The following is a 22289-nucleotide window of genomic DNA, read 5'->3' as shown; positions in this document are numbered from 1 at the left end:
ATAGTGATCAGCTGAGACACTATGCATGGGTTTCTGGTAGAGAGGCTACAAAATTCACATTGAAATCAGCTCTCGTTGCTATTTCTTGTCTGTCTGTCCTGGTTGAGGGTCTGCTCCAAGCCAACGAAACACCCCGCCACAGACGCTTAAGCCTGGTCTACTTCATCCCACTAAGAATAAACCTTACTCATAATTATGTCTATCACCACCCTAGGAATAGCAGTTCAATACTGTGCCCAATTTCACATGTATTAGCTACACATCATATATTTGGTAGCCCACGAGGACTGGGGTTATGATATCTGTTTAGGTCCAGTAGAGACTGTGGGTATGCACAGGCAGGGAGGAGCACCCCCCGACACCCCCATACCCTAAGCCATCATGGCAAGGTTTCAAAAGTAAATGGTGTCACTGGTTCTTTATTGCTTGTGCCAAGCCTCCTACGGCTGCTCCTCCAATAGGACCCGCCACTTTGGACAGACAGGGGATGTTTTCTTCCTGAGTCCTGGAAGTGACAGTGTACTGCACAGTCTGAGGCTGTCTTCTTTGACTGCACTGAATGGCCGTCCAGGTGCTGGGACACATTTCATAGACCCCATTGTGCCCTAGGAAGAGCGTCTCTGTATGCCCACTGGGCACAGGGTCTGTGCAGCTTGCCGTTTCTGCTCCCAGGCCAGAGCAATGAATTGGGCCTCTCTTCACTGGAATGGTCTGGAAGAAAGAGGACTCCCTCCTCCTGTAAGATTACCCTGAAAGCCATGCTTCACTTGTTCAGAGGAAATTATTTCTCCTCTCCCTTCAGGAAGAAGCACACTGCCAAGTTGACCCTGCCGTGCAGCGTGACTATATGAGACAGCACCTGCTGTCCGTGCTGGAACTAGGGGAGGAGACATGAGACCGTAGTACCTCACCCACCCAAGAGGTTCACCATGGCAGCCCAGCGCATCCGGGCAGCCAACTCCAGTGGCCTCCCTCGGTGCAAGTCGGAGGGGACTCTGATCGACCTGAGTGAGGGCTTCTCAGAGACAAGCTTTAATGACGTCAAAGGTAAGTTCCTAGCCAACCTCTGCCTGAGGGGCGCATGGGGATATTGATGGCTCTTTAGTCTATAGGGAGCCAGTTTTACAGTCAACCCTCTAACCCCCCTGCTACTCATTCCTCCTGAAACAGTGCCATTTATCTAGGGAGAAGAAGGTTGTGTGCACACACATGCACATACTAACTTATGTGTACACGAATGTACATGGGTTGGGGTACACTTGGATGCAAGTTCACTTGGAGGCCAGATGTCTACTCAGATACCACCCGCCTTGGTTTTTGAAACAGGGTATCCCTCCTGATCCTGGAACTTAATGGAGTGTACTAGGCTGGCTAACTTACAGAATTGGGCTGCTGGGCAAACCTTTCAGCTACTTGCATGGATCCCACCCAGGATGTCATTTGACTCCCAAAAGTCTACTTTGACCTTGCTCGACCACATCTAGTGGCTTGTGCCTTGGGATGTATTGGTAGCATCGTGATCCCCTGTGTTACTGTGTTACTGTGGTCAGTTTTTACAGCATTGGTAGTTCATTGTTGATATCACACACACACACACACACACACAAACGGCCTCCTTGAAGAGGGCCAGATAACATTGACTGCTCACTCCGAAGTCACTCCTTGTCTTCTTTCTCACACTGAACACTCAGAACTTTATCTCTGTTTCTTCTTCCTTGGCAAACTCGGAACTAAGTGATCCTGAACTGAAGCCATGGCCCCTGAACCTTTCCACCAGTTTTCTGCTCCCCTGCCCTGGCTTAGGCATGCAGTATTGAGCACCACTGCAAGTGTTCTTTGAAAGAAGGAGAACGAACTGGGAGGTGTTATAGCAACAGAGTTAGTGAGTGTTGCTATAAATAATGGAACATTTGTTTTTAGGTTTTTGGGGGGTTTTTTTTGTTTGTTTTTTTGGCAGTCAGGTGATGGGCAACATGTTCTTACTTCAAGCTTTGGGGGAGGGGCAGGCTAGAAAAGGTGAGCAGAACATGCATGGTTTGTGCTCAAAACATAGAAGAGACAGCTGAGTATTTAAAAATAACAGCAGTGACCCAAAAGCAAACAACCTTGACCAAGCGTGCAGAGCCGGTATGCTAGCAGGGAGAGCATCTGAGGATCTGAGGTCACTCAGGACTGAAGAGCCTTGGTCTGCGCAGGAGATTGCTAGGCCTCTATGCTGGCCTATCCCACCTGGCAGCACCACTTTCCTTTACCTGATGTGTACATCAAAAGGCAAGCAGCTCTTGCCATAGCACCGGCGGCAGACGGAGTCTTCTGTCCTTATCCATGTTTTGACTACATAAACACTTAGGCCAGGGGATAGAAAACATATTATTCAGAACCCTGAAGTTGCAAACACCCAGGGAGGTTTTATGTATTATAAAACGACCAATCTAGGCCTTCCCATATCTCATTAAGATGAGATCCAGTGAGGATTTGGAAGTGGAAAAATCTCTGTCCCCATGTCCTCCTGTTCCTAGGTATTGTGGGCAATTGATGGAGATGATGCATGCATGTCCTCCAGAAGGGAATTGTCACAGTCCACCATGGTAGTTCCCCAAGGGATGGGAGAGCCAGATCTCGGAGAGAAATGTCTTCTTCTGTGTCCTAGAGGGAGAGTGCTCAGAATTTTAAGTAAAAACCATCTTATTCTTCAGTCTGGTGAAGCTAAGACGATAATTTGTATTGATGTATTTCAGACTGTGTACAAAGCATGCTTTAGTGCTTGGCTTTTTTTTTTTTTTTTAATTTTGAAAATCTTGGCTGTAAGAGAATTAATTACTGGAAGAGAACACAACAGGAAATGACTCTGGAGGGATTCTGACGACAAGGGTTTCAATGGCTGCCATGCGCTATTTAATTTTCACCTGGGGTTTTTTTTTTGTTTGTTTGTTTTGTTTTGTCTTTTATTTTTAGTATTTGCATCAGGGAAGAAAATGAGTGTCCTGTTGCTCGAGGGTACAGCCAGCCACAGATGTGGGGGAGAAGCACTTCTGTGACTTCCAGTCCTGCCCAAGTCACTTTTCTTTTTCCACTCTGCTTGGGGCTCTCTTGGGGCTGAGGATGAAGGCTTCAGGAGCACAGTGTGACCAGCCCTCCTGTCTCTGCCCCTTCTTGGCATACCAAAGAAAGAATTCCTCCCAGACCATCTGGGAAAGCTCTGAGCCAGGAGAAAGGCCTACAACCCCACCTACCCTTCCCAAATCTCTGATCTTAGTCAGATGTGAGAAATTAAGAGAAATTATTCCAGAGGAGCTCTGCCCCATGCCTCAGGGAGAGGTGACAGAGCCACAACTTAAGAGATGGGAGCAGACAGACCTTGCTCAGGGCTAGCATTCTCTGTCTTTCCCATGGCTCGCACCCTCCTCATCCAGCGGCATCTTCCTGCTTGGCCCTCTAGGGCTCTCAGTCATCAGTTCCCTTGGGCCGAGGTTCTTCCACCTAAAGACTTTGATTTTGTGATTTTGTGTTTTCTCACAGACTGATTCCCGTAGACAGGAAGGTAAGACTGAGTGTGACTCCCCTCAGGTTCCCCTGCCCCTTGACTGTTACCTTCGGCACTCACATTAGCACACTCCAGAGAGGAAGCTGGCCTGCCCCTTCGGGGTCTTTGTTTCCTCCCATCCTTTCCGTGGCAGGATTTGTGTTGATGGGTTCATATGTTCAGCTTGACAGAATTGAAAATGACCTAAAAGACAAATTTAGCCAGTGAGGGAGTTTTCAGACTGAGTTAATAACTAAGGTTAATTAGGCTGAAGACCCAGCCTAAATGTGGGTGACACCATCCCCTGGACTGGATAGAAAAGGAGACAATGGGGAAGCCAGCAGAGCACCAACATTCCTGGTAGCAGACCAGCTGCCTCATACCCCTAACCGCTCATTCTCTGCCATGGTACTCTCAAACCAGGAGCCAAAAACAAAGCCTTCCTCTGTGTGGTTGCCTTGGCCGGGTATTTTGTTCCAGCAATGGGAAAAGGGAACTAATCCCGACTTGGTGGCAGAAGGGTCCGGTCGGGGGAATTCTGACTTGCTTGTCTACCCGTACCTGATTCCAACATTCTGGTCCTGACATGTGACTGTCAGCTCATGGATATCCCCTGCCCACCTACTGTGTGCCAGGCTCCCGTGGAGCTTACATCCTTCTGAGCGATGAAGACTTCCACCCTTTCAGACATGTCCTTGTTAACAAAGAGATTGGTGAGCGTAATGCATACAGAGGGTTTACATGCATGCTGGCAGGACATGAGAACCTTTAGAGAGAAGTGAAGACCCCCAAATTCGAGGCTTAAACCTAAACGTTTCTAGGCAGGTTTGATGTGAGGAGTCTTAGGAAAAGGTGACAGGACAGGAAGGTAAGAGCTAAGTGTGCAGTAGCCCAGCAGTGTGAGTCCCCTGTCTGGGGCCATGTTTGCCTGAGGCACAAGGAGGGTGCCTCCTAGGACTCTGCACCTGATGCTCTTTACCTTGTCAAGTCTGCAGTATGGTGATTGTGCTAAAGGAACAGGGTGGGGTGGGGGTGGGGTAGTGTAGATACAAGGAGAGATTATATCTGCTAGAACTCCAGACCCAGGAAGATTCCCGCCTCCCTTCCCTGGTTTCTATAACTAAATTCACACACTGGGATGGACTTTCTCAACCTCATTGGCTTCTGCTTTTGTCTGAGAGTGTGGCAGTGTTTCCAGGCACATGGTTTCCCCTAAAAGTCATGCAGTATTTTCCCCAAAACTTTCTGCCTCCTTGTTCCTGTTCCCCACTTCCCTTTAGAAAGGAGGGGATTCCTTAGCTCCCTTTTTTACACACTAATGAATTTTTTTTTTTTACTCTTTCTTCAATTTAATCTTGGCCTGTTTATTCCACTGAACTCTGAAGGTAAAGGAGAAATTTCCCATTACCCTAGAAAGTGCTGTGAAGTAAAAATAAAATTAGCAGGGAGTGAATGGGATTTTAGATGGATTATGTATGACTCCAACTTCAGGGTGAGCACCATTAGGCCTCACTGTAGCCTACTGAGAAAGATGCCTTTTCTCCCATCAGGAGAACGGGGGCTTCAGTGGTTACATGGCCCTAAAAGGTGATTCAGCTCAGGTCTGGGGAGCCGGCAGCACCCGGGCACTGAGATGGGCTTTGCATCCTTTCAAAAGTGAGAGGGGAGGTTCCAGGGCCCAGGTAAGCCAGGTGCACCCCAGCCAGCTACAAGATGCCTTGTCTGCTTCCCAAGCTTGGCCAGGGAGACAGAATCTGATTTGTTGTGTCCTCTTTCAAAGAAAAGGAAACCTGGCAGGTACTGGTGTCTGGGCAGCCAGTGCAACAGATGAAGCCCCAATGGCCTAGGACTTCATCGTGCATCGAGCAGCTGTCTGGTTGATTTAGCTGAGAATTTTGTCCTTTTGCTTGTTTCTGTATACACAGTTGGTTTTAGAAAGTATTTTAGTTGAGCGAGCGAGATGGTTCAGTGGTAACAGTGCTTGTCACTTAAGCCCTATGTCATGAGATCAATTCCTGGATCCCATGGCAGAAGGAGAGAATCTAGTCCTGAAAGTATACCCTCTGTTTTCCACGCCCTTGCCATGTGCATGTATGTGTAGACAAACAACTTAATTCCGTAATGTTTCTCTATGTTAGCTTCAGAGACCAAATGTCTACCGACTAAATAAGGCCATGGCAGAGGACTTGCCCTGGGAAGGAGGGGTCCCCATGTCTGTTTCCGTCAGAAAGCATTTTCTCTGTCCCCTGAAAAGCATCTCACCTGAGCCTAGAACATTCATTATTTTTCCCAGTACACATCCCGAGTAGATGACTTATTTTATCTGTTCCAGGTGTTGCCTGTGGTAGCCACACTCGTGGTGTGTTGGAGATGGACCATGCAATACCCTGGGTTGTTTTTAAAGTGATAGTTTCTCAGGCTGCGTTTAAGTCAAAGCAGTTTTGGATAGCAACACAATGCATGGCTAGACCTCTTTTTGTCAAGGAGTATGGGGAAGGGCGTGCTTTAAATAATCATTTAAAAAAAAATAAAAAATCTAGCCAGGCAGTGGTGGCGCATGCCTTTAATCGCAGCACTCGGGAGGGAGAGGCAGATGGATCTCTGAGTAAGAGGCCAACCTGGTCTACAGAGCTAGTTCCAGGACACAGAAACCCTCTCTGGGGAGGGGGGAATGGGGACAGACTCCAAACAAACTCAAAAATCACTGTTATATGAAGAAAGGTGAGGGATGGGTGGGGTTTTGAAACTTAGCTAGTCCCAATTGTCAAGGACTTGATCTGCTCCTTTTTGTCTTTCATACCAAAGAAGAACAATGACTTAATGATCTTCACTGGAATCTGAGGGCCCCTCATTCCTGGTCTGTACATGTAGCGTGCCACTGCCTAGCCTGGAGCATCACTGGGCCACTGCCTAGCCTATAGCATCAGTGTGCCACTGCCTAGCCTGGAGCATCACTGGGCCACTGCCTAGCCTGGAGCATCACTGGGCCACTGCCTAGCCTGGAGCATCACTGGGCCACTGCCTAGCCTGGAGCATCACTGGGCCACTGCCTAGCCTATAGCATCAGTGTGCCACTGCCTAGCCTATAGCATCAGTGTGCCACTGCCTAGCCTGGAGCATCACTGGGCCACTGCCTAGCCTGGAGCATCACTGGGCCACTGCCTAGCCTGGAGCATCAGTGTGCTCTCTAGGATTTCTTCTGTCCTCTCTTTCATCATAATGATGGTCCTGGTTAGAAATTAGGTTAAAACGTTACTAAAATCGGATGTTCAGAACAAGGGGACATGTCCACTACCTATCATGTGGTCTGCCTGTCTGAGGTGGCTGAGGGACATTCTTCTGAGTCCTTTGCCTCAGTTGGAAGGTTGACTTTGGAAAGTGGCTGAGTGGCTCGTCATTCACCCTGGCTGGTCTCTAGTGTTATCCTGGCTTGGTTGGTGACTACATCATGGTACCGTCTGTTTCTAGCCCATCCAACCCCCCACCCCCAATTTGGAAGTGTCTCCTGTGCCTGTGAGCCTGACCTCACTCTCTGACTCTTTATGTTTTACGCAGTGCCTTCCCCCAGTGCCTTGCTAGTAGACAACCCCACGCCTTTTGGAAATGCAAAGGAAGTGATTGCAATCAAAGACTATTGCCCAAACAACTTCACCACCCTGAAGTTCTCCAAGGGCGACCACCTCTATGTCTTGGACACGTCTGGCGGGGAGTGGTGGTACGCTCACAACACCACTGAGATGGGCTACATCCCTTCCTCGTACGTGCAGCCATTGAACTACCGGAATTCTACCCTGAGTGACAGTGGAATGATTGACAATCTCCCGGACAGCCCCGATGAAGTTGCCAAGGAACTGGATCTGCTAGGGGGCTGGACAGACGACCAGAAAGAATCTGCCAGACCCTATAGTAACAATCCTTTCTGGAATGGAGTCCGAACGAACCCCTTTCTGAATGGGAATGCACAGCCCAGTATGGATGAGCTAAACCCCAAGAGTACCGTGGATTTGCTCCTTTTTGACACAGGCACATCTTCCTTCACTGAATCCAGCTCAGCGACCACCAACAGCACCGGCAACATCTTTGATGAGCTCCCAGCCACCAATGGACTCCACGTGGAGCAACCTGTCAAGCGGGACAACCCTTTCTTCAGGAGCAAGCGTTCCTACAGCCTTTCAGAACTGTCTGTCCTGCAAGCCAAATCGGATGCTCCCCCAACATCCAGCTTCTTCACAGGCTTGAAGTCACCTGCCCCGGAACAGTTTCAAAGCCGAGAAGACTTCCGAACCGCCTGGCTGAATCACCGGAAGCTGGCCCGTTCCTGCCATGACTTGGACCTGCTCGGCCAAAGCCCAGGTTGGGGCCAGACCCAAGCAGTGGAGACAAATATTGTGTGCAAGCTGGATAGTTCTGGGGGCTCCGTGCAGCTTCCTGACACCAACATCAGTATCCATGTGCCAGAGGGCCATGTAGCTCCTGGAGAGACACAGCAGATTTCCATGAAAGCCCTGCTGGACCCTCCACTGGACCTTAACAGTGACAGATCCACCAGCATAAGCCCCGTGGTGGAGGTGAAACTGAGCAACCTAGAGGTGGGTACCTTCATCATCTTGGAAATGAAGCTCTCCGCAGAGGTGAAGGGTGACATCTTTAGCAAAAGCACGGTGGTCCTGCAATGCCTGAGAAGTGACTCAAAGGAGGGACCTTATGCACCCATCCCCCTCGCCTACAGCTATGGGGACACGATACAGGTACAGCTGGACAACCTGGAACCCTGCATGTACCTAGCCATCGTTGCCCAGGGCCCCAACATCCTCTACCCTTCTACTGTGTGGGATTTCATCAATAAGAGGGTCACCGTGGGTCTCTATGGTCCCAAACACATCCATCCATCCTTCAAGACAGTGGTGACCATTTTTGGACATGATTGTGCCCCCAAGACCCTCCTGGTCAGTGAGGTGACTCGGCAGGCTCCCAGTCCTGCCCCCGTGGCCCTACAGCTGTGGGGCAAACACCAGTTCATCCTGTCCAGGCCCCAGGATCTCAGAGTTTGCATGTTCTCCAATATGACCAACTATGAGGTCAAGGCCAACGAGCAAGCCAAAGTAGTGAGAGGATTTCAGATGAAACTGGGCAAGGTCAGCCGTCTGATCTTCTCCGTCATCTCCCAGAACCCCAACGAGCTGTCCGACTTCACACTGAGGGTACAGGTCAAGGATGATCAGGACACGATCCTCACGCAGTTTTGTGTCCAGACTCCACAGCCGCCCCCTAAAAGTGCCATTAAACCATCCGGGCAGAGGAGGTTTCTCAAGAAGAATGAAGTTGGGAAGATCATCTTGTCCCCGTTCGTTGTCACGACCAAGTATCCGACGTTTCAGGACCGCCCTGTGTCCAGTCTCAAGTTTGGCAAGCTTCTAAAGACAGTGGTGCGACAGAACAAGAGTCACTACCTGCTGGAGTACAAGAAGGGTGACGTCATAGCCCTGCTCAGCGAGGAGCGCATCCGGCTCAAGGGACAGCTGTGGACCAAGGAGTGGTACATTGGCTACTATCAGGGCAAGGTGGGCCTGGTGCACACCAAGAACGTGCTGGTCGTCGGCAAGGCCCGGCCCAGCCTGTTCTCAGGGCCCGAGCTGAGCACCTCCGTGCTGCTGGAGCAGATCCTGCGGCCTTGCAAGTTCCTCACCTACATCTACGCCTCCGTGCGGACCTTACTCATGGAGAACATCAGCAGCTGGCGGGCCTTTGCTGATGCCCTGGGTTACGGAAACCTGCCGCTCACCTTCTTCTGCCGGGCAGAGCTGGACAGTGAGCCAGAGCGGGTGGCATCCGTTCTGGAAAAGCTGAAGGAAGACTGTAACAACCCTGACAACAAGGACCGGAAGTCCTTCCAGAAGGAGCTGGTGATGGTGAGTCCTAGGCGGGTGTCCAAACCTCGGGTGAGCTTCCTGAGGTAGACGGGCATGGGTCATACCAGGCCGAGTCACAGGGATGCTGTTGACGATGTGGGGTAGGATTCTTAAGGACCCCTCTTCTGCTGTCGTCCCCAGCCTCTATGGTTTCCTGTGGTCCTGAATTCGCTGGTCAGTTTTTGACAACTTGACACAAACTATAGAGTCCCTAGGAACAGGGGACCTAAACTGAGAAACTGCCCCCGTCAGATTAGCTTAAGGGCAAGTCTGTGGGAGCGCTTTCTTGGTTGATGAATGATGCGGGAGGGGAGGGCCCCGCCCACTGTGGTGTGTGCTGTCCCTGTCAGCTCATCCTGGCTTGTATAAGAAAGCAGAGAGCCATGGGACGCAAGCCCATAAGCTCCATGGTTCATACCTCTGCTCCTGCTGGAGTTGCTGCCCTGGCTTCCTTTGGTGATTGACTGTGATCAGGATGTGTAAGCCACATAAACCCTTTCTTCCCCCCAGGTTCCTTTTGGTCACGATGATTATCGCAGCAATTGAAAGCAAACTAGGACACCATGAGAAAAGGGCATGGGGCTTACAATCCAGAAGCTTCTACCTGGGTCTTTGAAGGATATCTCTGTGTCATTAGATCCCCAACAGGCTGTGACATAGTGGTAAAAGCCTTTGCCCCCAAAGCCTAGCCTTGCTTTGATGCGAGTTCCTGCCTTACGTTGCATGGCGCCTCTGACATCTGTCTCTACTGGGACGCCTTCTCGCTGCCTTGGGTTCATTTGAGTCCATGGGGGCCAGACTCTTGGCTGGTATAGAACAAATTGGCATTCTAAGAAATGCTTTAGAAAGGAGAAATTCCATGTCTGGTTCTGAGACACGCGTAACCTCAAGCTAGCTAGGGATGTTGTCAGAGACCTTTTCGGGGCTTGCAGCAACCTGCGCTTTGGAGCATAAGGTAGTGGAACAGCCCTGTGTTTTCCCACAGGCCGCCCACCACCATTGCGTGGTTCTGGCAATCACCATTCAGTAGAAACACTTGGTGAGCTGTTCCTGCTCCTTCCTGCTCCCACTGTCCCCAGCTATTTGGCGGCTCTCCTATTCCATGTCCTGTCTTCACTTGCCCCTCTGTATGACATCATCAAGAGTCTCTCTGAGTCAATGCAGGTGACCCTCCAAGGTAGAGCAGGGCACGTGACCCTTTCAATATGGCCCGCCATGTCATGACGCGGCATGGGACAGACAAGCCTGAGGCTCCCCAGGAAGGCAGATGGCAGTGTGGATTGTGGTTAGGAGGGCCCTTCAATTAGGTCCCAGGGGATTTTGACAGCAGCAGTTTCACTGGGGACAGCTATGGGCTCTGCATGTAGGTCTCCACAGGGGTTGAACATGTCTCTATATTCAGCTATATTGCCATTTGACATGGATTTCCAGAAGGTCATGGAGAACCCCCCTTGCCCTAGCCTTCCTGGCTAGTTAACTCCCCAGGGCAGTAGCATGTGTTTCCTGAGAGCCCTTTGACAGCATCCTTTATTCCCTGCAGAATTCCATGCCTCCACGGAACATAAACAGCATCTATTGTCCCTCCCACAGCTGAAGAACATTTATCTGGCATAGGCCCAGTTTCTTCCTCTGTGGGCAAACATCAGGGATGGGGGCTCTGTGCCCAGTTCCTAAATACTTTCATGGTCTGGCTCTTGCTCAGCATGGCAGGTTTGGAGAGGATTTTTAGCTCTCTGGTCTGTGGGTGGGGTTGGGAGTGTCCTGTGCACCACTGAGTCCCCTCTGCCTTCCTGACTGGTGGAGATGCAGCTTGGCCTTGGCTGGCTGGAACCTGGCCCTAGGGCAAGGGCATTTTTATAATGAAAAAGAAAACAGCTTCCTCTGTTTTCTGTTCTCCCCAGCTATCTCGGACATTGCCTCCCAAGCAGCTGAATTTTAATAGCTGGCCAAACTTCAGAAACCCACTGCTGGCTAACCCCAGCATCAGCAACCTGCTTATTTTCTCATGGATTCATGACTGAGGGTCAGTCAGGTTTCCTATAGACTTGGCTGCAGCCAGCAGGTCACAGCTAGGCCAGTGCCCTCTTCTTGTGAACTACCGTAGCATCGTCAACACCTCTGCTCTGGCAGCTATAACCAGAGTAAGTAGGAAATTGAAGGGTTGAGGTGTTCACTGTGCAGAGTGGAAGGGAGAGGTCTCACTAAGGGCCAGCCACCAGGCTCCTCCCCTGCACCTTGGGCCTGTGTCTGCCCATGCCTCTGCCTGTGGCCTTTTCTCTGTGTCCTACATGCAGCAGCTGTCCCCTTGCTGGGAGCCCCAGAAGCTGGTGTCCTTCTTGCCTGGAGTTCCTGACGATGAATTCTCTCAGATGTCCATTCCAGTGTCCCTTCCAGCCCTTGATGGAGCAAGCTTTTGTTCCTGGATCTTCATGGTGCTTGCTCAAGTCAAGTTTGCTGTGTATTTGTTTCTCATTACTGCCCTCCATTAGACCTGAACTCTATGGAGGAAGGAGGGCACAGAGGAAATCCTCGAAGAGGGAGGGAGGGAGAGAGAGAGAGTGGGTGGCTATGTGAGCAAAGGCATCAGCTAAGGGGCATCTGAGCCTTCTGTGCTCTTATGGCTCCCACCATGCTTCCTTCCTCTACTGTCAAGGGCAATTGTCCTGTGTCACTCAAGGCCACCATTGTCCTTGACAATGGGTGGGACTTTCAGTGGATGTTCTACAGTTGGCTTTTCTGGGGCTGCCTATACTCTGGTACCTTTGCATATTTGATGGGAGGCACTGGTGGTTTTGATGACCATTGACGTTTGAGACCCTCTGGGAAGCCTGTGTGTTGTATTCCTAGTCACAGGCTCTTTCCAGGGAGCAGAAAGCACTGTTGGGTACATAGATAGCCAGTGTCACTTTGGAGTCGGCTGGCTGAGAGTGACAGGAGACACTTTGAAAGTTCTGAGAAGCACCATCCTTGAAGTTATTGGCCCAGAACCTGGGAAGGAGTGGGAGACTTGATTCTGTAGCCTGAAGTTTGGTATGGGGGGTTGGGGTTGTTTCCTGAAGAGGAGAAACTGCAGAATGTTCTGTTCTTAAGGTGTTGGAATCCTGGTACATCTTCTGTTGTACGGTGTGGGCCTTGGGAAGAGGGTTTTCTGAGTGTGTTTGAAAGCCAAGTGGAAACACATGTTCATGTATGTATGGTCTACGAATACACTGAATGAGGAAATTCTTGTGTGCACCTTCTATATCTGAGTTACTGGCATCTCGACAGCACAGGTTTGAAGTGACCTGGGGAGTAAAAGGTCATAGGCAGAACCCCCAAGGAACCAACTCTTGAGGGACTGTGATGGGTTGTATCGAGTAATATGCTTTTTAGTTTAAGGCAATAAACTTCAAAAAATATATATTTGTTTTTAGTGTTTGTGTGTGTATGTCTGTGTCTGTATATGTGTATGTGTCTGTGTGTCTGTAAACACATGCTTTGGTACCCTTGGAGACCAAAGGAGACCATGAGATCCATTGGCACTAAGTGACAGGCGTTTGTGAGCTACCTAATGTGTGTGTTGGGATCTGAATTCTGGTCTTCATGACAGAGCAGCAAATGCTATCACCTACTAAGCCATCTCTCTAGTCCCAGGGAGCATGCCTTTGGTGTTTCCCATTTTAAGGACACCACCTTGAAAGGGCCCCGTGGTCTCTGTTCTTTTGAGGGGAGAAAAGTTGATTGGAAATGAGAGGAAAAGAAATTTAAGTAGAAAGAACCCGCGGTGACATCATTAAACCCCTGGGGTGGTTGTGAAAGTCCCCTCAACCCCCCACCCCACCCCACACCTTATCCTGGAGCCACCACTAAGGACAAAGCCTCCGGTAGTCCATGGGATCACAGCATGGGACTTATAGAAAGAGGGCTACAGTGGGCCCTTTGCAGGAATGTGTATGAGAAGAAAGGAGTGAGGTTGTAAGGCACAAAGCAGGAAGGTAGTTGTCTCCAGCAGAGCAATGGATTAAGCTGCCCAAGACACCAAGGAGGGTGGCTATCAAGAGAATAGAAGTGTCTGGGCTGGAAGAGTGGCAAGGAGACTCAGGATGGATCAGGAGGAAAACCCACCTTATCCTGCAGATTAGGAGGCCACAGAGACTGAGCTGCTGGCTATGTGGTTAACTGGGTGAAGACATAAATAGCTCTATTGGCCTTGTCCCTTATGTCATGCAGGAGAGCTTTTCCATTCAGACTGGAGCATCTCAGGAGCAAACACACTAACAAGCTTAGAGCTTGCAAAACAGCTTAGCAACCACATAGCCTGTGCCTGGCTGTTACTGTACATAATATCTTACAGTGATATATCATGTCCCTTGACCTCCCAACTGTCTGCAGTTGCTGTGATGGTTAATTTTAAAGTCAGCTTACCACAAACTAAAGTTGCTTATAAAGAGAGTTTCAGTTGAAGAATTGTTGGGGGTGGAGGGAATTGTTTTGATTGATGATTGATGTAGGAAGACACAGCCCACTATGGGTGGTGCCATTCTCTAGGCATGGGGCCCTGACACTGTATAAAACCGAAAACAAGAAGCAGACAGGATGGGTGCAATTGTTTTTCTCTGCTCTTTACTGTGAGTATGATATGACTGGCCAGTTGAGTTTCCTGCCTTGACTTCCCCTTAGTGATGGACTATAACCTGAAATTGTAAGTCAGATAACCCCTTCCTCCCATGTTGCTTTGAGGCAGGATGTTTCTCAGCAGCAGAATTAAAACTAGAAGAGCTGCTGCCAGGCAATGTCTTTCTGCCCCGTGGAATGCTGAGACAGAAACCATGGGGCCTATAAGCCACAATTTCAATCTGTCCCTTCACTCATATTAGCAAATTTCTATCTGAAATTAGTATTGTGTTTTATTTCCTCTGGTATTTTCCAGCATGCCTTTGTATACTTGAGTAAGCCATGTGAGGGGTGGGAATCCCCAGAGCTGGAATACTGAGGTGCACTTCCAGTTGCTAGCACGTATGTGTATCCAAAGATCACCCGTTTGGAGGATGCACTCAAACACACTGAGTGGTATGAGCAGCTGGTAACAGGCAGAGCTACTGCCGGGCTCAGAAAAAGTGGAGTGAGAAGAACCCAGTATAGTGCAGGAGAGGTGAGACATCCTCACAGCTGATGTCAAAAGCACTAGCTTAGTCATTAATGGCTACTCCCAGAAATGGAGCTTTAGCTGCCCTGGACCTGGCCATGTGCTCTCCTGACCAACAGTGGCCAGAGAGTGGCCTGAATTTCTCAGGACCTTTGTATTCTGTTCCCAGAGCCCCTGGGGAGAAAACGGGTTTACTGACTCCTGCCAAGAGTTGATTTGAATCCAAAGCAGGTGATTTTGACGCACTCTGTCACCTGGGACATTAGGTCACCTCCAGAGCCAGCACCCAAGTGCATAGACACCCCAGCTTATTTGATATGGTTGAGTGACTTGCTGCCAAGCCCTCTGTCATTTGCATCCTCTCCCAGGACAACACATAGAGCTGAGGTGACCTTTTCTGTCTCAATCTATCCCTAAACTCACAGCCCATCAAAGCTTCATCCTAACACTTGACCACCAGCACACCACACATCCACTCCGAGACACGTGATCGTACTTTTTTTCTGGAACATAAACACATACTTCATTTTATTAAAAATAATTTCTTTCCAGATACCAAAATCCAAGCGACAGTCAGCCTCTTTCAGAAATACATAAGTAGTTGACACCAGGTGTACGTAACCCTTCCACCCTGGCATCGTGTTTGGGTCAGCTCCTGGTATCATGTGCCCAGCATCATGGAGAGAACCTCAAGAAACTGGGGCTTGCTTCTGCCTCTGGTCTCTGTCTGAGGGGCTCTGGACTTAGCTGCACAGCATCTGCCAGTATATCTTTTTGCCAGTACAACAGATGTGTTTGGCCAGCTTGAGTCAGGCCTTCCCATGGCTGGGAGTACCGCTCACCTTTCCCCTACTGCCTCTGGAAAGAGTATCAATCCAACCCTGGCTCATAGGTATGTAGCTCTTATAAGGACATTAGCCATGGTGGCCTGCACCCTGTGGTCTTACATTTTTCATGTTATATCCGGAAAGCCCTTAAAGGCATCTGTATCCTCTTGCACATGCATGCTGCCAGGCATGGGGCCTGGACGCCACACAGACCTTAGAACTCTCAGGATAAAGAGCATCATCTATGGGTTGGCCGTCCCCCAAAGCCAAGCCTACCCTGGTCTCATGTTGCATTTCATCTCCCCAGGCTTTGCTGAAAATGGACTGTCAGGGCCTGGTGGTCAGACTCATCCAAGACTTCGTGCTCCTGACCACAGCTGTGGAAGTGGCACAGCGCTGGCGGGAACTGGCTGAGAAGCTAGCCAAGGTCTCCAAGCAACAGATGGACGCCTATGAGTCTCCTCACCGAGACAGGAATGGGGTAGTAGACAGTGAGGTGAGTGGGGCTCCAACCCCTTGGTTACTTTCTTTGCCCCTCAGTTCCTAGGATCATTGGGGTACAATAATGAATGATTTACCTCAGGCACTTTAGCAGGGTAAGCTATAAAGTATACCCTGGCTAGGTGGGAGCCATCAGCCTGTTCTCGGGATCCTGGCTTCAGAACCTGGTGTAGAGAGATCAGGGATACTCTGGGAAGTGTGGACTGTCCTCTCTTGCTAATTTTACTTTTAAATCACCTCCTGTAAGATCAACAAATATATTAACAGAGCCCTGGGGGTCTGCTGTGTTGGCTAAATTCCTGCTACAATTCCTGCCTAACTTAGACAAAGGTTGGGTATGCTAGAGTCATGCCCGGACACTACCTGTTTGTGGAGGTGACCCTGGAAAGCTGATTCAGACTCACAGGGGAGGGAAGCAGGAAGTCCCAAGCATAAGGGTGTGCTTTCTTTGCATGGGCAATTTCCGATACACACCACAGGTGAAAGCCGGTGCTATAAAGCAGGAGAGACTCAGACACAGGAGGACACCACCCTTTCCCCAGTGTAGGCTGAGTCGCACCAATGGCTCCACCTGTTGCTGTGAGTGTCACAGGAGTGACTGACTGAGGGACCTCACCATCCTGACCTTTTTCTCTCTCTCTGTTTCTGTCCACTGCATCACCCAGGCCATGTGGAAACCCGCCTATGACTTCTTACTCACCTGGAGCCACCAGATTGGGGACAGCTACCGAGATGTCATCCAAGAGCTGCACATAGGCCTGGACAAGATGAAGAACCCCATCACCAGACGCTGGAAGCACCTCACGGGGACACTGATCCTGGTGAACTCACTGGACATCCTGAGGGCAGCTGCCTTCAGCCCTGTGGACCATGATGACTTTGTGATCTGAGTGGGGTCCCTGCCCTACTGCTCACCAGAGCTGAGACTCCTCCTACCAGGGCTGGGACTCCACCCATCATCTGTCCGCAATAGGGGCCATGCCATCACCGGATGGTGCAGGGAGGGATGGCTGCCCATCTGCCAGCCATACCCAGGAGGGACTGAGGACTTTTGACTCTCTTCCCCTCCCCTCTATCCAGGGGCAGGTCCCAGGGGCTTTCTACTTCCAGTTGCCAATTGTGTTGCTTTCTATTTGTTGACATGTACGTTTAAATTTAAAATCACTTTTTTTAAACAGAAGACTTAGACAGGACATAAGAAAGGCGGTATCTAATTTTTTAATGGACTGTAAAGGTTATTTAAAAAAAAAAAAACTCACCTTAGTAAAGGCAAATGCTGTTGAGGTTTTTATGTTCTTTTAAGGCCCTTTTAAATTATGTTCCAAGTGTACATAGATATTTTAAGGCCACAGGTATTTCTGAGTCCCAGACATATCTTGCATTTTGACACTCAGAGTGGGAACAGAGTTGGCTCCATACAGACATTTTCCACTTGTCGCCTGTGAGAAGGCACATCCATGGGCCTGGTGGCTTTCAGTAGGTGGCCCTGAGGCTGCCCGCCCTCCCTTCCTTCCATCTTGCTGTCCTCAGTGGCCATCCTCACAACATGTGTGCTTCGGTGAGCTGCGCCCTCCCTTCCTTCCATCTTGCTGTCCTCAGTGGCCATCCTCACAACATGTGTGCTTCGGTGAGCTGCAAAGTTCCAGCATGGTAGCTCGGCACCATTCAGATTCTTCCAACGAATAAGAAATCAGCTGGAGTTGGGGGTCCCTGTCACCCCTGTGTATTTGGTTATTTGCAGTAACCATTCTGAAGAGTGGTGCCCCCTGAGAACAAGATGGTCCCTTGCCAGTCTGGGCCATTGAATGCTGTCTCCCTCAGGGCAGCTCTGCCTCTGCTAGAGGTGGGAGGAACACCCTAGCACCCAGCCACAACCTAGTGACCCCTGGCTCTTCCTATGTCCACCATGGTCACCTGGTGACTCTTCAGGTGACATAACTTGGTGGCGTGTGGAGGTGCCATCCACTGTTGCCAAACTCCACAGTTCATCTCTCACATTTAACCTCCTACTTCCTGGTGCACCCACATCTCCTTAGGAGAGAACGTAGTTGTCCAGCAGTTTAAATATTAGCCCGGGGAACATTTTCCCTGAGTGATGCTCTCTGGAAGGTTGGGAGCTTGCAGAGGATTGTATTGAACTTCAAGGTGATGGGTCATGTGGTCCACGTTGACTTCCAGGGACACAGTAGCTCTGGCATTTTGGGGTGGAAACAGGAAGTGGGATACACACCAGAAAGATCAGCAGTTGCGTGACCCTGGTAATGAGAACAACTCAGGCTATCTGTTTACAGGGGGAGTTCCAGATCCTCCATCTCCGTTGCAAGCACAGTCTGCTGACCAGCGTACAGCCTCTGCGTTGAGCTGAAATGTCTATACCTTCTGAATCCGAACTGCAGACCAACAGACTTATAAATAGGTATTAAGGCTGTAATAACTAAATCACAGGACTCCCTGGTCACCACAGTAACGCCCGTCACTGCACCTTCATTTTGCCCAGAGAGCATCTCTTTCTGCCTTTTTCCCCAAAGAAGAAACAAAACCAGTTGCACCTTAAACCATGGATAATTTTCCTCAGGGGCTGTGAATAGTTTCCTATGCAACAAGTCTTGTAGCACAAATTAAATTCTACAAAAATTGCAGTAAATTTTATTTGGATATTTTAACTGGTTAGTGTGTGTATGTGTGTATGTGTGTCTTTCTGTGCCCAGCCAGACTTTAAATAAAAACCAGCATAAAGTCAGTGAATAGGTTCCTATCAGCCGCTCTGACAGTGTGGCAATTGGTATGTAGGGGACATTTTCTCTTGCTGTTAACTTAATTTCTCCTAAGTGGGTAGTGAGAGTCAGTGTTGCCTATGGCACCCAAACAAAAGAGACTCTCCTTGTTCCTGGTCTCTACCTCCTGGAACTAGTACCACCATCCCCCATCATGGATTTCAAGACTCAGCAGTTTCTGAGTGTGTTTTGCATCTTTCTGGACCTGCTGATAGCAGCAAGCAATGAAGGCCTTGCCCGGGTGTATGCTTTCTGTTGTCAGTAAAAATGGACCAAGGAGTATAGGTGCTGGTCCTGGGGACCAACCCTAGCTAGAGGTGGTAGGAGGAGCTCGGCTCATGAGAGTCTCCTTGAGAGAATATCTTCAATTGGACAGCCCAAGACAGGCCAGTCAGTCCTGGACATCAACCCCTGATTTAGTCCAGATAAACCTGTTCTCACTTTAGGATGATTTGGTGAGTTTTCTCCTATTTTTTAATTGAAGACCAAGTCCCAGCTGGACCAGAAACAGGCCAGACCTGGGAACTGTGTCTGTAGCATTGTCACATGAGTAGCATTGGGAGGCTAAGCCTCTGAAAAGCCTTTGTTAATTCTGGCTACTCCATCTTGGATCTTGAGTATTGTACCCTACAGGCCCTAGAGTTAAAGACTAGGCCCTCAGCAGGTCAACTGTTGGGGGGGGGAGGGGGAACGGAACCTTTAAAAGGTAGGATCTGATGGGAGGAGACTAGGACACTGAAAGTGTGCCCTTGATGTGGTGGTGGTTGTTGTTGTTGTGTTGTTTGGGGATTTGTTTTGTTTTTTAATCTGGCCATGAAGTGAATGGCCTCTTTGTCCATGTAGTCCCTACTGTGTGTGTTCAAAGGCTCCATAACAGCAGAGCCAGTCAGTCCTTGACAGCAACTCCTGAGTTGTGACTCCAGGTACACCTCTTCTCATTTTATAATGATTTTCTGAATTTTCACCCATTTTGCAGTTGAAGACATAATCCCATAGACCCCATAACTTACGTTACACATGGCTGATAGGAAATGGATTTTTCTCCAGGTGATAAGCACGGAGAATACCAGAGCCTTAATCATGTTGGGCAAGTGCTGTGCCACAGAACCATACCACCGCCCCCACCCCCACCCCCAGGCCAGAGGCAAGGATCTTACCCCAGAGCAGCCCTAACGCCATGAACTTGAAAGCTGTGTCCTCTCACCTTGGCAGAGGCCAGAAGTCTAAAGTGAAGGTGTCAGATCACCTAACCAGTTTATCCCCTCATTATTAGGACATCAATAGCAGGATTTATGTCCCACCATAACCTAATGTGGTTTCATCTACACAGACTAATCCAAATGACAGCAGATTTAGACTCACTGTGGCTTTCGGACAACACCACGCCGTCTCTTTCCTTCCAAGCCGCTCGGTGAGAAGCCACGTTTTAAAATCTGTTGACACAGATACTATTGATACTGACAAGTTAGCACACAGCTTGGGAATGTGTAGGTGTCTTTTGGGAACAGATACTAAGTAAAAGAAGATGTAGAAACTAGGTACGGGGCTTGGTCACATACACCTTTAATTCCAGCAGGCGAATCACTGAATTCAAGGCCAGCCTGGTCTACATGGTAAGAACCTGTCTCAAAAAGCTAAACAAACAAGAGCAGTGTGGGTGTGGATGACTGGAGAGGTGGCTCAGTGGTTAAGAGCCTATTCTGCCTTGCAGAGAACCAGGGTTCAGTTCTCAGGGGCCATACTGGACAGCTCGCAACTCCCTGTAACTCCATCTCCAGGGCTCTAACCCCAGTTTCCTGTACAGGCTCTTGCTTTCACAGGTACATACCCACATATGTAATTACAAATAAAACAATAAAGCTTTAAAAAAAAAAAATAGGTTTTGATTTTCAAGAAAACAAGACGGGTTTTACCCATGGTAAGTTTTTGCTTTGACCTCCACCCTCAGTGTGTACTGAGTCATACTGATGTAATTCTTTTCTCGAGAATCTATCACCTGGCCACAACGCCCAAATTCCAACTTCTTTGAGGGAGTCACTGGGGATCAAACCTAGACCCTAACCTCTGCTAGGTAAGCGCTCTACCCCTGTGTTAACAGCTCAGCTCTTGATTTTTTTTTTTAAGATAGGGTCTTGCTAACTTGCCCAGGTCATCCTTGAATTCCCTCTGGAGACAAGGCCTAGCACTTCCTGCATCCCTCTGCCTCAGCTTTCCAAGTAGCTGGAATTCCAGGCCTGGCTCCAGAAATCCTTGCTGCCCAGGGTGTTCCCTCCCCTTCCTCCTAGCAGGGTTACACACTGATCTCTCCACAGAAGAAGCCTGTCTATCTCTAAACCCCGAGATGCAAGAGGCAGTCGTTCCTATGTATAATAGATTTTAAACTGGGATGGCTGCAGCTAGTGGAGTGGCTAACAGCCTTCATGCTGTGCTTACTACCAGCACAAAAGCAAGTGGGAACTTGAATAATGAATGCATCAAAACTGCCTCAGATCTGAAGAAGACGAAGAACATTGCAGGAATGGAACTCAGCAAACCATGTCCCAAGAGCAGGCATGCAAAGGACACGTTTTTTCTTAGGTACCTGACGCTGTCACAAATTTTGATGTTTTGTAAACTAGCTTGAAAGGAACTCAGCACTCTGTGCCACCGACCCCTTAATGATTTGATGAAGGCAAGAGACACCTCCAAATTCTATAAATGCTTAAAATAAAACCTGGGAGGACAAAGAAAGGCACTCTTGGTATGTGTAGCAAAGATGATGATTACAGATTTAAAGTGTGCTGCTTTACACATTAATAACACCACCTAGTGAAAGTGCTCATCTGCACCAGACATCGAGCAGTGATTGAAGGTCTGGGCACCACACTCCACAGAGTACACAATGGTTGGTGTTACTTGACCAGACAATGACTGAAGTCTCGTCAGCACCAGACAAACAGGCACACTGATGGGGGCATCCGACCAGGCATTCAAGACAGTAATGGAAGGTCTCATCCACACTAGATACTTAACACGTTCGTGGAGACTACCCAATCAGACACAAAATAATGGAGGTTTTATCCCGCCAGACTTTCAACACTGTGATAAGCATTAAGACATCTGCAAGACATCACAGTCAGAGAGGTCAGAATTCTCTGGAGTGTTTATATCTTAGTTCCTTGTCTACAGAGACTCTTGACAGAAATGTTAATGCCCAGAAGATAATAAAAATAAAAAGGCAATTTCCCCCTTCATTAAAAAAAACCCTCATTCTGAGGAAGCCAGTCTCCCACACATTAGCTACCCAGATTGTTCTAAAATTCTCTTGTATTGGTATTTTTGCTCCAAGCTAGGAAGGGTGATGTTTTAAATTTTTTGAGCCCCTAATTTAATATTCTGCCTGATGGAAGAGAGAGTAAGACCTGAAGTAATTAATTGGTATGTGAGGTGAGGTGATTTTTAAGTGTCTAAAGTCACTTTTCTTAATTTTCCATTTTATTTAGTTTGTCTTAAAAATATCAATATACTCAAATATATGTGCATATGCAATATATTATATATTCACATGTGTGTGTGTGTTTAGATATATACACATATATGAGTAGTGCTGAGTGTGTTTTTCATCGCAGAGGGTAACCAAAGGCTTCTCAG

The 22289-nt window shown here is 48.8% G+C and overlaps 1 protein-coding gene across 3 annotated transcripts in view; it reads left to right on the top strand.

The window, feature by feature from the left end:
- Sh3bp4 (SH3 domain binding protein 4) overlaps positions 1 to 18548 on the top strand; it is an 81154-nt gene extending 62606 nt beyond the window's left edge. For all 3 annotated transcript variants that reach the window (XM_034521504.2, XM_034521502.2, XM_076914830.1), the window contains 4 exons: positions 803 to 1047; positions 7079 to 9432; positions 15692 to 15880; positions 16551 to 18548. In XM_034521504.2, the coding sequence (XP_034377395.1) occupies positions 930 to 1047; positions 7079 to 9432; positions 15692 to 15880; positions 16551 to 16775 (2886 nt within the window). In that variant the 5' untranslated portion in view covers positions 803 to 929 and the 3' untranslated portion in view covers positions 16776 to 18548. The remainder of the gene's footprint in view (positions 1 to 802; positions 1048 to 7078; positions 9433 to 15691; positions 15881 to 16550) is intronic.
- The last annotated feature ends 3741 nt before the right edge of the window (positions 18549 to 22289 follow it).

The sequence above is a fragment of the Arvicanthis niloticus genome, chromosome 17 (assembly GCF_011762505.2).
Source record: "Arvicanthis niloticus isolate mArvNil1 chromosome 17, mArvNil1.pat.X, whole genome shotgun sequence".
In the NCBI taxonomy this organism is placed as follows: Eukaryota; Metazoa; Chordata; class Mammalia; order Rodentia; family Muridae; genus Arvicanthis; species Arvicanthis niloticus.
This window is presented reverse-complemented; position numbering and strand designations above follow the sequence as displayed.